General features: G+C 41.3%; 1 protein-coding gene across 1 annotated transcript; it reads left to right on the forward strand.

The window, feature by feature from the left end:
* On the forward strand, positions 13,137–14,216 carry LOC104779197. The gene has a single exon (XM_010503572.1). It carries the CDS (start codon positions 13,137–13,139, stop codon positions 14,214–14,216), a length of 1,080 nt encoding a protein of 359 aa, XP_010501874.1.

Consider the following 17,136-nt stretch of genomic DNA (forward strand, 5'->3'; position numbering starts at 1 on the left):
CCTGTTTTGTTTGTTTAACATTTAGCTAGGATCCATCCTTTGTGAAACCCTCTATCATTCTTTCCTTGGGTAACCTTTTTTACTTTGTACGTATAATCTTATGGGTCGTTTAGGTTGCAAGTATCTATCTTTTTTCTATCTGACTCGTTTTGGGTTTAAATGAAATGTGAAAAGAGTAAACTCAAACTCAATAACTTGGCGTACTTACTATCTAATGCTTTGTTTACATGAACAAGTGTTTTAACCGATTGTCCATTTTTCAATATATGTTTTCGTACAATAATGGTTACAATATACTACACATTTTGACTACATGATTAGTCGGAGAAATACTTTTGCAAAGCCGATCAATCTGTGCACTGCATGACAAGATTCTTCTTATGTATTCATGATATTTTGGTGACACAATCATATATATGTTGACTTACTTACACATTTTCCACATCAAAGCGGGAAAAAGACAGGTGAAGAAGAAAAGGTCAGATGATCATTGATTGAGAACATGGTCTCCGTTGCAGCCGGTTGAGGTTTACGATTGTTAGGTTCTTAATCATAGTTCTATTTGAACAAGTTGTTGATTGATTTTGCTAGATAATGTTTGTTGTTTTGTCTAGTTGTTGCTTGTTTTGTTTTTGGCTTGTGTTTGTTGGAGTGTCTTTTCAGGTTGAACTAGAGAGATGCTTGAGTATCAAAATCAGTCAAAAAGGGGAGAATATAGATGCAGATTCTGAAACAACTCGCTGTGAGGAACAAGTCGTTGTGCCGAATAGAGCGTTGTGCCAATCAGGAAGCTGCATCAGATCACAGACGCCTGAGTTGTTGACGTGGATGTGTGAGATGACGTGGCAAGACGAGAGTGGATGTGATGATGTGTCGAAGAAGGTTGATGACTTGGCATTGAAGATAGAGACGAAATTGTACTTGGAGATATACAGAATATTCTCTACAAAAAATAAGGATAAGCTTGAGGAGCAAGCAGTTTCTTTATGCATTGATACTTGGAGATTCGCCTTCTAGGGTTTTTTAAGTCGTGTATATATATTCTACGAGTAGGCCACGAGCCAATTTGAGCACTCTATGACGTTAATCAGGGAGGTGATTAAGTGCGCAGAGAATTGTTTTTTCTTTCTCTTAGATCTACATTGGTGAGAGTTTAGATAGAAAGAGAGAGGGTTGGTTTTCTTCTCTTATAGATAAATAGAGAGAGGGTTGGTTTTCTTCTCTTAGATCTACACAAGGTGTTGTGTTAGATAGAAAAGAGAAAGTCTTAGATTCATTCTTAGTCGGGATCAATCCTATTGGGTAGAATAGGTTGAGTAAGGGCCGAGACAAAATTGTATCCTTGTAAAAGATAAATTTTGTTAATAAGATTGAATAGAAAAGTGTTGGCTTGGCGTGTTCCAAGTGTGAATCAATGTGTTGTGTTTCTCTATACCTTAACACAAACAACACAATGCCTCGTCTTTCTTTACAATATCCCTCTGCTTCTTAGGGATGCAAGCGCATTCATTCCACATATGTTTGTTACTTTGTGCACTGTGCAATCAGAGACCAATTTGATATGTATAAAATTAACGGGCAACACTAACAAGAAAAGTAATCTCAATAAGGAAATTGATCATACCTTGATGACTAAAACAGTCTGTAAAAATTTGGACAACTCTTGATCAAAAATGGCATTACTTGCCAATCTTTTTCCTTGTGTTCCTCTCATGTCAACAAATAAATTAAAGAGGTTGTTGAACATCGATATGGATTTACAGCAGAAATGGAATGCAATGATACTACACAACAACAACAACAAAAAACATGTATAAAAAGTCGGAGACCTTGCAACCAAACAATAGAAGGAGAGGAGACGAGAAAGATTAGAAAAGCTTCTTGCTTTGCATGACGATGGAATTTGATCCCTAAGATTTCGATAGACATAACACAAAAAACTACAATTTCCATAGAAACTAGAAACAAACTACAGTTCGTGTTTTGTCTCATAAGGCGAATTTAGCCGCTTTTGAGAGAAATGAAAGAGAAAGAGAAGATTTCTTGGTGTTCTTGAGGGTTCTTGGGAGATTCTTGGAGTTGGAAGCTGTTTCTATAGAGATTTGTAACTGGGATCATTGTAGGAGCTTCCTAAGAGCGTTTTCTTCCTGTGTTCGGGTCGGATTTCTTCTGTGGCAAAGGTAAGTGCATGACCATGGCTTATCTAAGCTGGAGATTTGTGTGTTTATGTGTTGTTTGACCCTGGGGTCGATCTTGCGGGCTTGTTAGCCAGTGGCTGCGGATGTAGGGTTTCACTCTCGTTATGTGAGTATGCTGAGGGAGATGAAGCATATTGGTACCGAGCGGTTTTCAGGAGGTACTGATCCTACTATTACTGATGCATGGAGGACAAGAGTGGAATGTAACTTCCAGCCTCTCAGATGTCCTAAGGAGTATTGGGTTGATATAGCGGTTCACAACCTTACTGGGGATGCTCAGTTGTGGTGGAGTTATGTGGCTGCTAGGAGAGTGTAGAGGGAGATGTCTTAGGCTAACTTCGTCTTGGAGTTTAACCGCAAGTATTTTTCTAAAGAGGCACTAGATAGGCTGGAAGTGCAGTTCCTTCAGTTAGCTCAGGGGACTCGGTCAGTACGAGAGCTTGACTTGGAGTTCAGTAGACTTCTGAGGTATGGGGGTCGGGCTATGGAGTATGAGGAGGCTCAGATCAGAAGGTTTTGGAGGGCCCTATGTGACGAGTTGAGGGTTCACTGTAGAGGGTGAAGTTATGCTACGCGTGCAGAGCTGGTTGAGACTGCGAAAGAGACCAAGGAGGACATCTGGGCACAGTCAGTGGTGGTTAGTCCAGCAGTTCCTCCTACGCAGGCACAACAACATGGAGTTTCTAGCAAGGGCGACAAACCTGCGTAGGGAAACAAGAGGAGGTGGGAGGCAACACAGAGGCCGAGTGGTCAGAGTTGCTTCGGGTGTGGGGGCAAGGATCACAAGATTTCTAGCTGTTCCAAAAAGAGTGCTCCGACGGCAGCGGCTCCTGTATGCTACCATTGCAGGGATCCAGGGCACAACAGGCCCTTGTGCCCCAAGTTGCAATTGGTGCTTGTGGCAACGTTGCAGCAGGAGCAGTCGGGAGGGCAGCAGGTGGCACGGATAAAGCAGGCGCCACAGGTTTACATGAGGGCAGAGGCTGGTGGAACCAGTGCCGGGGCGATCACATGTATAATTTCTGGTACTTAAACTTTGTGAATTCTAATAGGTTCAGATTTTATGTTTGCTTGTTATAAAATGTTAGGTTCTCAACACATGGGGTTTGTGTAGGGACCTTGTTGGTGGGCGGGTTTAAGTCCCATGTTATGTTTGATTCTGGAGCTACTCATATCTTCATTACCCTGAAGTGTGCAGAGAGTGCCAGTATCAAGGGAGATCCCAAAGAGCGTGCGAGATTTGTCAGAGTTGCTGGAGGCATGTTTCTGAGAGTCATTGGTCGAAAGAGGGGTATAGATATTCAGATTATGGGAGAGTCGTGGCCTGCGGATTTGCTTATCAGCCTAGTGGAGCTGTATGACGTTATCTTGGGGATGGACTGGTTGCATCGGCATATGGTTCATCTGCATTGTCATCGGGGTATAGTGGAGTTTGAGCGTTCAAGAAGAAAGTTGGTTTTTCAGGGAATTAGACCAACTTCAGGGAGTCTCGTGATCTCGGCCATTTAGGCGGGGAAGATGATCGAGAAGGGCCGTGAGGCTTATCTGGTTACCATATCTATGCCAGAATCAGTGGGGAAGTCCACGGTTAGCGGTATTCAGGTCGTGGAGGAGTTTGAGGATGTGTTCCAATCATTTCAGAGATTACCACCATCTTGGTCTGATCCTTTTACGATTGAACTTGAACCGAGAACGACACCGTTATCCAAGGCTCCTTACAGGATGGCTCCAGCAGAGATGGCAGAGCTGAAGAAGCAGCTTGAGGATTTGTTGAGCAAGGGATTCATCTGTCCTAGTATATCACCGTGTGGAGCACCAGTGTTATTCGTTAAGAAGAAGGATGGAAGTTTCCGCTTGTGTATTGACTACATGGGTCTCAACCGGGTCACTGTGAAGAACAAGTATCCTCTTCCCAGGATCGATGAGTTGTTGGATCAGCTGAGAGGTGCTACTTGGTTTTCCAAGGTAGATCTGGCGTCGAGTTATCATCAGATTCCGATAGATGAGGCAGATGTGAGGAAAACTGCCTTCAGGACTAGGTATGGCATTATGAGTTTGTGGTGATGCCGTTTGGATTAACAAATCCACAATGTTTATGAGGTTGATGAACAGCGTGTTTAAGGAGTTTCTGGACGTGTATGCCATCATCTTCATCGACGACATCCTGGTTTATTTCAAGAGTCCTTAGGAGCATGCAGTGCATTTGAGAGCAGTTCTTTAGAGGCTGCGTGAGCAGAAGTTGTTTGCTAAGTTGAGCAAGTGTAGTTTCTGGTAGCGTGAGATGAGTTTTCTGGGTCGTATTGTGTCTGCAGATGGGGTTTCTGTAGATCCGGAAAAGATTCAGGCTATTAGAGATTGGCCTATACCGCATAATGCCACAGAGATCAGGAGTTTCCTTGGGTTGGCAGGCTATTACAGGAGGTTTGTGCAGGGATTTGTAAGCAGAGCACGTCCTTTGACTAAGTTGACAGGGAAGGATGTTCCTTTTGTGTCGTCACAGGAGGGTAAGGAGGGCTTTGCAAGCTTGAAGGAGATGTTAAATACTACTCCAGTATTGGCTTTGCCTGAGCAGGGAGAACCTTATGTGGTGTATACAGATGCATCCACAGTTAGTTTGGGGTGTGTGTTGATGCAGCATGGGAAGGTGATTGCCTACGCTTCGCGGTAGTTGAGGAAGCATGAGGACAATTATCCTACTCATGACTTGGAGATGGGTGTTGTAGTCTTTGCCCTGAAGATTTGGAAATCTTATCTTTATGGTGCAAAGGTACAGGTGTTTACAGATCATAAGAGCATGAAGTATATATTCACTCAGCTCGAGCTGAACTTGAGGCAGAGGCGATGGATGTAGTTGGTGGCGGATTATGATATGGAGATAGCTTATCACCCTGGTAAGGCTAACCTGGTTGCGGATGCTCTGACTCGGAAGAGGACAGCTTCGGCTTAGGAGCAAGATATGGATTCTCTGGTAGGAGAGATCAGTGCTTTGAGTTTGTGTGCGGTTTCTCAGGAGCTGTTGAGTTTGGTTGCACCTGATAGAGCGGATCTGTTGAGCAGAGTGCATTTGGCTCAAGAGAATGATTTGGGGCTTGTGAATGCCTGTAAGGTTGTTGATTCTGAGTATCATGTCTCAGCTAATGGTACTATTTTGGTACATGGGCGGGCAGATTTGTGTGCCTAAGGATAATGAGTTGAGGTAGGAGATCCTGAGAGAAGTTCATGCAAGCATGTTCTCTATTTATCCAGGAGCAAATAAGATGTACTGTGACCTCAAGAGGTACTACCATTGGGTCGGGATGAAGAAGGATAAGGCTAGTTGGGTCGCGAGGTGTGATGTATGTCAGCTAGTGAAGGCTGAGAATCAGGTACCAGCTGGATTGCTGAAGAGACTTCCCATTCCAGAACCCATTCCAGAGTGGAAGTGGGATATAATTACTATGGACTTCGTGGTAGGTTTACCAGTGTCCAGGACGTTTGATGTTATTTGGGTCATTGTTGACCGGTTGACTAAGTCGGCACATTTTCTGGCCATTAAGAAGACTGATGGAGCAGCGGTCTTGGCTAAGAAGTATGTGAAGGAGATAGTCAGATTGCATGGGGTGCCAGCGAGCATTGTGTCTGATATGGATTCCAAGTTCACTTCGGTGTTCTGGAGGACATTTCAGGCAGAGATGGGCACTAAGGTGCATATGAGTACGACTTATCATCCCCAGACAGATGGGCAGTCTAAGAGGACGATCCAGACGTTGGAGGATTTGCTGAGGATGTGTGTGCTGGATTGGGGTGGCCATTGGGCATATCACTTGAGCTTGGTAGAGTTTGCTTACAACAACAGTTACCAGGCGAGTATTGGCATGACTCCTTATGAGGCTTTGTATGGTAAGCCGTGTCGTACACTGTTCTGTTGGACTCAGGTGGGGGAGAGGAGCATGTACGGGGCATATTTTGTTCAAGAGACCTCGGAGAAGATTCAGGGGAGAGGAACATGAAGGAAGCTCAGGGATTTGCAGAGGAGTTATGACGACAGGAGGAGGATAGATCTTGAATTTCAGGTGGGAGATAGAATGTACCTCAAGATGGCCATGTTGCAGGGTCCGAAGAGGTCATTGACTAAGAGTAAGTTGAGTCCGAGGTATATGGGTCCGTTCAGAGTGATAGAGCGGGTTGGACTAGTGGCATATAGATTGGAGTTACCTGAGGTTATGCGTGCATTTCACAAGGTTTACCATGTGTCTATGTTGCGGAAGTAAATTCCTGAGGATCTTCAGCCTAACATGACTTTGGAGGCGAGACTAGTGAGGGTTCTCGAGAGGAGGATCCAGGAACTTTGGAAGAAGAAGGTTCCTTTGATGAGAGTCCTTTGGGACTGTGATTGTGTTGAGGCGCAGACTTGGGAGCCAGAGGCGAGGATGAAGGCAAGGTTCAAGAAGTGGTTCGAGGAGCAGGTCGCGACTTAAACTTGTCTAACCTGGTCCCAGTTGTAGTTTGTGGCTGGAGCGGGAATGGAGTATTCCAGCCCATCTCTCTTGTTTTACTTGGTCTCTTAGGGGTGGTTGGTTGTGCGTCTAAGTAACAAGATGAGGTGGTGTTTGGGGTACGAAATATTTGTGAGGCAGTGGTTTGAGGAAAAATTTCTTGAAATAGAAGTTTCTATTAGAAGACCGTTTCCAGAAGTGGAAAGTCTAAAAATGGAAAGTTTTATGTGAGTTAGAATTTGTCCATTTTTAGTGGTTGTGAGTCTTGGAGGGGCTTATGTGGCCTTTGTGGCGGGCTGTTTAGCCGTTTTGTGGCCTTTTTGGCGGGTTGTTTAGCCAAAGTGTGGCCTTTGTGGCGGGCTGTTTAGCGAGAGTGTGGTCTTTGTGGCGGGTTGTTTACCTAGAGTTGCCTTTTTAGGCGGTCCTTTGGGACGAGTGGTCTTTGTGATGGTCCTTCGGGACGTGTTCCCTTGGTGGCGGTCATGTTTAGGACATTTGTTTGGCCTTTGTGGAAGTCTTGTTTAGGACATATGTTGGCCTTCGTGGCGGCTCTCGTGGCATTGAGATGATCCTTGTGTGGTCATGAGGTATTCTAGTGAGAGGATATGTGGTTGGTAGGGCATTGTGTTGTTCTACGCGAGCCACGGTAAGGAAACCTGGTTAGGGATATGACTCAGACGTTTTCAGAATTGTTTGCTCACGTCTCTTGGGGGACTTCGGTTCTCCTAGTACTGCTATATTCTAAGACTTTGTGGCTTGAGAGTATAGTTGGTATATCGAATTTGGATGACGATCCAGGGGCACGCTGTAGGGTGGCAACCCGAGAGACGAGTATTGGACTTCCTTACATTACGACATGCGGGCTTAGGCTCGATGAAGAGACAATATTATGGCCTGTGAGTAAAGGAAAGTCCAAAATTCGAGAGCAAATAATGCCTGGAACGTGAGTCTATCGCCTATAGGTGACCTTTGGTAGATCGGTCGGAGTAGTGTGGGCCGTGGAGACGGTTGCACGGGAGTCCTTGACTGATGGTTGTTCGAGATTCGAGGACGAATCTAAGTTTGTGGGGGAGAATTATAACATCCGCAAACCAAAATCCCAATTTAGGGATTAGTGCATCGGTCGATGCATAGCCGGTTTAGTGCGGACGAGTTTAAGTTAAACGCTGCGTTTTGGATAAAGGAAAACCCTTAAGTTTGTGTTTTTGTCTCATTAGGCGAGTTTAGCCGCTTTTGAGAGAAACGAAAGAGAGAGAGAAGAGTTCTTGGTGTTCTTGAGCATTCTTGGGAGATTCTTGGGGTTGGAAGCTGTTTCTGTAGAGATCTGTAGTTGGGATCGTTGTAGGAGCTTCCTAGGAGCGTTTTCTTCCTGTGTTAGGGTCGGATTTCTTCTGTGGCAAAGATAAGTGCATGACCATGGCTTATATAAGCTGGATATTTCTCTGATATGCGTGTTTATGTGTTGTTTGGCTTGTTAGAATGTTATTTGGGATGTTGGAAAGCTTTCTTGTGGCTTGGAATCGAGTTTTTGTGGTTGTAGGAACGAAGATACAGCGAGAAGCTTCGGGGAAAACGATGGTCGGCATGTGCATCGGTCGATGCAAGTGCGAGGACGACGCGTAAAACTTTAGGGTTTTCGTGCTATGTCGAGCATGCGTCGGTCAGTACAATGGGAGTATCGGTCGATGCAAGTGAACCTTGCATCGGTCGATGCATATCATGCGTCGGTCGACCCAATCCCAATTGGTTTCGGTCGATGCATGCTTGGTGTCGGTCGATGCAGAGTCCTGGTTTATTATTGGTTATTGTTGATTATTTGTTGATTGTTAGAGATGTCTCTATTGCTTGTGTGTATAGCCCAGTAGATGGAAAGATTGCCTTACTGGGTGTTTATAAAATACTCATGTATTGCAATTTGTGTTTGTGGTGCAGGTAAAGGCAAAATGTGATCGTGGAATCAAGGCAATGAAGAGGAGGATATTCTAGGGACTCGATTGGTTGTTGTCTGGCATTTCTAGGTTGTTAGAGTTGGGTCATTAGAAACATTGCTAGGTTGCTGGCTCTATGATTCCTGTTGGTTGATTTTTGGATATTGGTATTGGTTATTCCCATTGTTGATTGTGATTCTGGTTAGGTGGCTAATAGGTATGAGACCACTAGTTATAGTCTACTTATTAATATTATTATTATTATTACTATTATTTATTATTAAAAAAACAGGTCATATCGTTTCACGGGTCCAGAGCCCGTTCTGATTTGTTTTTTATAGACCGTTTAAGGTTTTTGTCGCCAGCCCCTACAAAATTATATCTTTATAATATAACCCCACAAATTTATATTTCTACAGAAATTACCTCACATTTTTTTTTGTAAAATCCCGTCCACCTACTTCTACTAAAGCAGAGCTTAATAGGAGCAAGAGACTTGACTCTTCCCTTATCAATTCAGATAATTTTGGAAAAAAAGCTACATAATTGGTGGTATAGAAACGAAGTTTATACACAATCCTGAAATTGAAAACAATATTACTACGACACTAGGATTTAACTCGTGGTACACCACAGGACAATTATTTAATTTTATTTATAATGATATTTGATTTTAAAAGTATTTAATCTAGTAATAAAATTCTATTTTTTTAATTTTTAGTTTTTTTAGATTTAAGCGGTAATACAATTATTCTTAAAGTATTATAATTTTATCAGGATAAAACACTAAAATTATGGAATATAACTTTTTGTATAATGTATAATTAATCAGAATAATATTTTGTATTTATTTAAAATAATACTATTATTTTTTGTTTAATATATAATTATTTAATTTAACTGATTTTTTATTTAGTGTATACAGATTAATGATTGATTTTATTTTTTTTATTTTAGGACACAAATATAGAATTTTTTTTTGCTATTAATAATTAATTTAGGTAGAATTAATTAATTTATATAAAAAATCGATTTTGTCAATTTACCATATTTTACTTATTGCTTTTAGTGCAATTTTGTAGGGACTAAAATTTTTAAATAAGCAAAATTAAAAGGGTATAACCCATAATGTACTTCAAAAAATGTATATATAGATTATTACCAAACAATATTCAGTTTCTAAATAAAATATATACTGAATTAAATGTATGTATTCTTGCTAAAGTTAAATAATTGTGAATATTGGTTTTCTAATCATTCTAAAATTGGATTTTCGGTTTAGGAAATTTATTAATGTTAATATAACTATGGAGATTGTAAACTTTTGTTATAGAAAATCTGTTGTATATCATTTAAATTTGATAGATTCTAGCATGCATAAAAATAGTTTTGGAGATTTAATGAGTTAAAACTTTAATGGGTAGAGTTGTTTCTGGAAAAATCAGAATGTATAGATGTTGTTAAGATTTTATGGCAATAAATATAACAAATGTTGGTCAATTTAAGAAAGTTTAGTATTTAAGTTTCTTTGCAATATTATTTATGGAATTTCTTTAGGGGTTAATGTTGTAAAAAAAATTAAATAATTAAAACTTAAAGGACATAAACCAAAATGTACTTCAAAAATGTTAATATAGATGGAAACACAAACCTAAGAAAAAGAAGACAAAATAACACCTTAGGTTAATTTGTGTTCTAAACTAAAATAACCAAATATTTCATATTTCTCAAAAACAACCTCTTGTGTTACTTATAGACAAAAATATCTTTTTTATAATTTTTTTCTGGTAGAATAATGAAGCTTATGAGAATTTTTTTTTAACACTAACAAAATGATAAAAAATTTAGAGACGTGAGTTATAAAATTGAATAAAATTAAATATTACATCTAATAATGTAGGAAAAAAATCATAATTCATAAGAAACTGTGAATTCAAGATTTTATCAATATTTCAAATAATCATCCTAAAAACTGTGTATTGAATTTTTGTCAAAAACTATTATGTTAACTAACCTACAAATTAAAATTTTGGTATGTGTGCACATTAAAAACTATCAATCAATATTACATTTGTTTTACTAATCATGAAATGTATGAAGTTAGGTCACAAATTCATATATCAGTTCTAAAGGATGAAAAACAACCAAAATACATATCTATTTGTATATGAGTTTGTGACCTAACTTCTTACATTTGATGAATTAATAGTACATAGTGTGCACATATGCCAAGTTTTTAAGTTGTAGGTAAGTTTACATATTAGTTTCTAAAAATCCAATTATTTCTTGTTCTTTTTACTTTTAATGATTATTTGAAATATTGATCAAAGCTTGATTGGTACAATATGACAAAATGTAACTTCTTAACATATTCCATCAGAATTCCAAACTCCTAACGGTGGTGTATAGATCATGTGGTATCTTCCAATGTCAATGTGCACTGTTAGAATGTAGTCTGTCTAGGGAGAGTGGAATGGCCTACTGTTGTGCATGGCATCAAGATCTGGCTTCGAAATTGTCTCTGGAGGAACTCTCTCTCCACTGCTTTGATGGGTTCACCAATCCATCCGCAAGAAATATCATATGTTTAGCCGCTGTATGTTTGAAAAAGCAGAACATTGAGGTTGGCATACCTGAGTTTGATAACGAACACATCTTCACAACTTATCCTTGGGATCAGCCCGACCTCTTCACCATATCGCATCCTTGACCAAACCATTACCATTGCAACTGGCTATTTTTACATAAAGGACCTTCAATCTACAGACAGGTAAACAAGGCTTTGGGCATATTTGGAAGGGAAACGGAAACCTTTCAATGGGTGATGGAGAAAGGATAGTGTCACAAACACTCACCTTATGCTTCGAGAACGACGGCTCTCAAGATGTTAAATACGCACAACAAGGAATGTGGACTTTCCATCACTATGAGTATGAAGGTGTCTATATATTGCCTTACCTATATAATGACCGAGAACATCTCTGAGAATAAAGAAGACAAAGACGACAGTGACAAGGAGGAGGACAAAACTCACAAGGAAGATCCCAAGGAAAATAAGAATGGAAAACTAAAACATGGCAAGGGAAATAAGAGAAACCAGGTCCAGTAAAAAAAAAAAAAAAAACCAAAAGGGCATATGCAAGGACAACAAGGCTCTTGGTAATCTCGGAAGGAAATATATGTCTTAGATGCATTAGAAAGATACAAAGCACAGTAACACTTAACAACTTACACTTTGTTGTTTTGCAGTATTCTTCCCTAAAGTGTCTGGATCAGCTTTTGACTCTCACCATGGATTTGTTGGTGAATATGGTGAAGATAGGGATGCTGACTTAGGTTTTATTCTACCCGTTGATTTTATTCTATTACTCTGCTAAAACAATTCTGCATGACCGTACGATCATTCCTGAGATGGAAACGTATACTGTGATACTTAGATGCGTAGAGAAAACCGTAGTAGCAAACGTGAATCTAGTTTAGTATAATAAAGAATCTCTTAAATCAGCAGGTTTTCATGTGGATGATCCTGAAAAAACATTCAATGTTTGTTTGAGTAAACAATTTGAGGTAATAATCATGTGGATGATCCTAAAAAAATGTAAAATCATCAAACCCATTTAAAATCCCCAAAAAGCCATCATCTTGCAACTTATTCTCTGTCGTGTTCTTACCTCTTTGTCTCGTTTTTGTGCTTATGTTTTTCCCAGATAATCATGATACCAAACAACACAATGACTAAATACGGTCTTGTCCCTGACAACTTTGGCCTGGATTGTATGCTTAACAATCTCATAAAGGGTTTTGTCTCTACTGTATCCAAAGGTAAGACAGAATACTAGTGACTATTTATTTGGGCAATGGATGCTTCTTTTTGTTATTCTGTGTTTCAACTGATCAGTAACTAGTGCACTGATTTTCTTTTAAAAAATATGCAGGCTTACATATGGATGACTCAGAAATTACATTGAATGTTTGCTTGAAGAAACAATTTGAGGGAGGGAATATTCTTCGGAGGTACACGATGCAAAAAACATATGACGACAAAGTTTAAGGCAGAGGTATGTGTCCTTTTGAGGACCTTTTTTGTTGTTGTCCTACTACATTCCAGTATTTCGTAAATGGCAAAATGTTTTAAGAAATAAAGGAAACAACTATTTCTCACTGAAGCAGGAAATGTTTTGTTACACTCATATACCAGGTCAAGCTATACTTCACTGTGGTCGCCACCACCATAGTGTTAGAGATATGATAGAGATATAATTAGATATGATAGGATTTGTATTAACTCCTCAATATTTTATATCTTTGTATTAGGAAACCTCTGTAATTACGCCTAACCTAGAGGCTCCTCTGCTACTCACTGTATATATTAGCCTCTCTGTAACACTCAAGAGATATATGAAATACAGTTTCTACATGGTATCAGAGCAAGGTTTCGATATCTAAAATTTTTCTTTTTCTTTCGGCTGCCTCTCTTATTTTCCCTCGTCTCTCTTCATTTCTCTTTTTCACCTCGTCTTTCTCCTTTCTTTGTCATGGACGCTGAAACAGTAGATTCCACTCAACCACTGCTTCATATCAACATGAGCAATGTCTCCAAACTCACCTCTCTCAACTATGTCACTTGGAGTCTCCAAGTCCACTCCCTACTTGATGGCTACGACTTAGCTGGTTTTATTGATGGAACCACACCTTCTCCGTCTCCAACTGTTACGACCAACGGCCAAACCATCACAAACACAGATTTCACCAAATGGAGGCGCCAAGACAAGCTGATCTACAATGGTCTCCTTGGGACACTCTCTCCTATTGTGCAACCTCTTGTATCTACCACAAAATCTGCATCAGAGATGTGGAGATCTCTGGCTGACACGTACGCTAAACCAAGTAGAGGCCATGTTCAACAACTTCGACATGAACTCAAAAACTTACCCAAGGGTGACAAAACCATCGATGAGTACATGCAAGGGCTGACCACTCGTTTCGAAAAACTTTCTCTCCTTGGTCAACCGGTTCTACATGAAGAACAGATTGAATACATTCTTCAAGGCTTACCTGAAGAATACAAGTCAGTTGTGGATCAATTTGAGGGTCGTGATGTGTCTCCAACCATCACTCTAGTCCATGAAAAGTTGCTGACCAAGGAAGCTAAACTCCTCTCTGTTTCAACTGTTGTGCCAAGTCATGTCCCACTCTCCGCGAATGTCGCTACCTCTCGTCCTCGGCTCTCTCAATACCAACCTAACAACCGCCACAATCAACACCACAACCAACAATACAACTCCAAACATGATGGTCGCATGTCTCGTGGATATCAAGGTAAGTGCAAAATCTGTGGTGTCTTTGGCCATAGTGCCTGTCGGTGTCCTCAATACTCACAACCTCTGTCTACTCCACCAAATGGTCTTCTCCCGACCCCATTTTGTCCTTGGAAACCAAGAGCAAATCTTGCTCTTTCCTCACAATCTCTGGCTAATCCGTGGATCATGGAAAGTGGTGCCACACACCACATGACCAATGACCTCAACAACCTAGCAATGAATCAACCATACATGGAGGAGGACTCAGTTCTCATGCTGGTTCACTCACCCTTCCTTCCTCTACTCGCCCTCTAACCTTAAACAAAGTTCTTTGTGTTCCTAATATTCATAAAAACCTCATATTTGTTTACTGACTGTGCAACGCTAACCAAGTTTCTTTCTTGCTTACTTTCAGGTGAAGGATCTCATCTCGGGGGTCCCGTTAATCCAAGGCAGGACTAAGGCAGAGTTATACGAGTGGCCAGCATCCCCTATCACCCTTGCTTCCTTCTTTTCCTCCACCACATCCAAACCATCATTCACCGCTTGGCACCGTCGTCTAGGCCACCGGTCTTTTCCACTTTTTCATAGTATTGTCTCAAATTTCGCTTTACCTTGCAATAATTCTGTACCCATCAGTTCCCTTTGCTCAGACTGTGCTATTAATAAAACCCATAAATTACCATTCTCTCAATCCTCCATTCACTCAACTCATCCTCTTGAATTCATTTACATAGACGTATGGACCTCGCCAATTGTCTCCATCTACAACTTCAAGTACTACCTCGTCCTTGTTGATCATTACAGTCGCTACACCTAGCTATATCCGCTCAAACAAAAATCTCAAGTGCGAGAAACATTCATATCGGTTCAAGCAAAGAATTGGCACCCTATATTCAGACAATGGTGGAGAATTTGTGGCTCTACGGTCCTTCCTCTCTACCGCCAGCATCTCTCATCTCACATCACCACCTCACACACGGGAACACAACGACATCTCAGAAAGGAAACATCACCACCTTGTCGAAACAGCACTCACCCTGCTTACACACGCTGACATGCCCAAACAATACTGGTCCTATGCTCTCTCCACTGCCACATACCTCATAAACAGACTCCCAACACCAGTCCTATCCATGATGTCACCATACCAAATCTTGTTTGGTGACACTCCGAACTATGCCAAACTTCGAACATATGGATGTTTATGCTTTCCTTGGCTCCATCCTTACACCAATCACAAACTTGAAGCTCGGTCCATGCCCTGTGTTTTCATTGGTTACTCCTCAACCCAAAGTGCCTACCTATGCCTCCAACCTCAAACTGGTCGCATCTACGTTTCACGACATGTCAAGTTTGATGAATCTCAATTCCTGTTTCGACAATCCTTATCACTGACTCCTCCAATTGCTCAACCCTCTTCTCCGACAAAACAACACCACTCCTCGCCAGTCACCACCATTCTTGTTCTGCCACTCTCTTCATCACCTCAAAATCCACCACCCTCTCAGCTTCGTTCTCAGCCGCTACCACTCGTATCGCCGCCTTCGTCGGGACCTGTGAGCTGTGACCGTCATCTGCCTGAGTAATCATCTTCGTCGTCATTGGCGTCTGATGATGAATCAAATCATGTAACAGAAACGACAATGTCAACCAATCACTCCTTCTCCGCTATCTCAAAGCCCACCAAGCCCACCTAGTCCACCTAATGCAAGCCCATTATCCAAACCCACTACCAACACCAATTCCCCAACACCATCGTCCTCTCCATCGCATTCACCACCAATCTCATTGTCCCTGTCACCGTCCCTATCACCGTCACCACCACCATTGGTGGAAGAACCTCACCCTCACCCTTCTAATCCTATCGCCCCTAACACTCACCCAATGTGTACTCACCGCAAAAAAAATATTACTAAACCCAACCACAAATACAATCTCTCTGCAGCCTTATCTACTCATATCGCACCTGAACTCCGAACCGTGAATCAAGCTTTAAAAGAGAAACAATGGAGAGGAGCCATGTCAAATGAAATTGATGCCTTTGCCCGTAATCAGACCCTTGAACTGGTTCCTCGTCAACCACACTTCAATGTCATTAGCTGCAAATAGTTATTCAAATATAAATTTAAGTCTAATGGCTCTCTTAGCAGGTGCAAAGCACGCTTGGTGACAAAGGATACAATCAACAACTTGGGAGAGACTATACCGAAACATTTAGTCCAGTCATCAATGCCACAGCAATTCGACTTGTTCTTGATGTTGCAGTCTCAAAGGGGTGGCCAATACAACAATTAGACGTCAACAATGCGTTCCTTCAAGGTACTCTCACCGATGAATTTTATATGGATCAACCATCGGGCTTCATCGATACAGATCATCCAGATCATGTGTGCCGTCTTTGCAAAGCCATTTATGGCCTCAAACCGGCCCCGAGAGCCTGGTACACAGAGCTCCGAACGTTTCTCCTAAGCATTGGCTTCGTTAATTCCTTGGCCGACACGTCTCCGTTTTTCCTCAACCTCGGTAAGGAGTATCTATATCTTCTTGTCTATGTGGATGACATTCTTGTCACAGGTAGTAACAAACAGGACATTCAACGCATTCTCGCTCTTCTTGCCAACCGTTTCTCGGTCAAGGATGCAAAGGATCTCAACTACTTCCTTGGTCTTGAAGGTCATCGGACGTCTGCTGGTCTTCATCTCTCACAGTGCAAATACATTCTTGATCTCCTACATCAGTACAACATGATCAATGCCAAGCCCGTAACTACACCTATGGCCACTTCTCCGAAGCTCACACTAACCACTGGCACGCCCATCTCTGATCCAACACCATATCGCAAGCTCGTAGGCAGCTTACAATATCTATCCTTCACTAGGCTTGTCATTGCATATGTTGTCAACAAGCTGTCACAGTTTATTCATCGCCCTACGCGTGATCACTGGCAGGCCGCCAAACGCATTCTCCGTTACCCTCGCCGGCACAACAACCCATAACAAAAACCTCAGCCTTCATGCCTTCTCCGACAACATCAGCCGCAATCTCAACGTACATGCTTTCTCTGATGCTGACTGGGCTGGTGATCCTGATGATTATGTATCCACTAATGCCTATGTTGTTTATCTCGGTCATAACCCAATATCCTGGATGGCCAAGAAACCGACCGGCGTTGCAAGATCCTCCACCGAAGCGGAGTACCGCGCTGTGGCTCACACTGCAGCTGAACTTACTT

This window comes from Camelina sativa, chromosome 3 (assembly GCF_000633955.1).
Source record: "Camelina sativa cultivar DH55 chromosome 3, Cs, whole genome shotgun sequence".
In the NCBI taxonomy this organism is placed as follows: domain Eukaryota; kingdom Viridiplantae; phylum Streptophyta; class Magnoliopsida; order Brassicales; family Brassicaceae; genus Camelina; species Camelina sativa.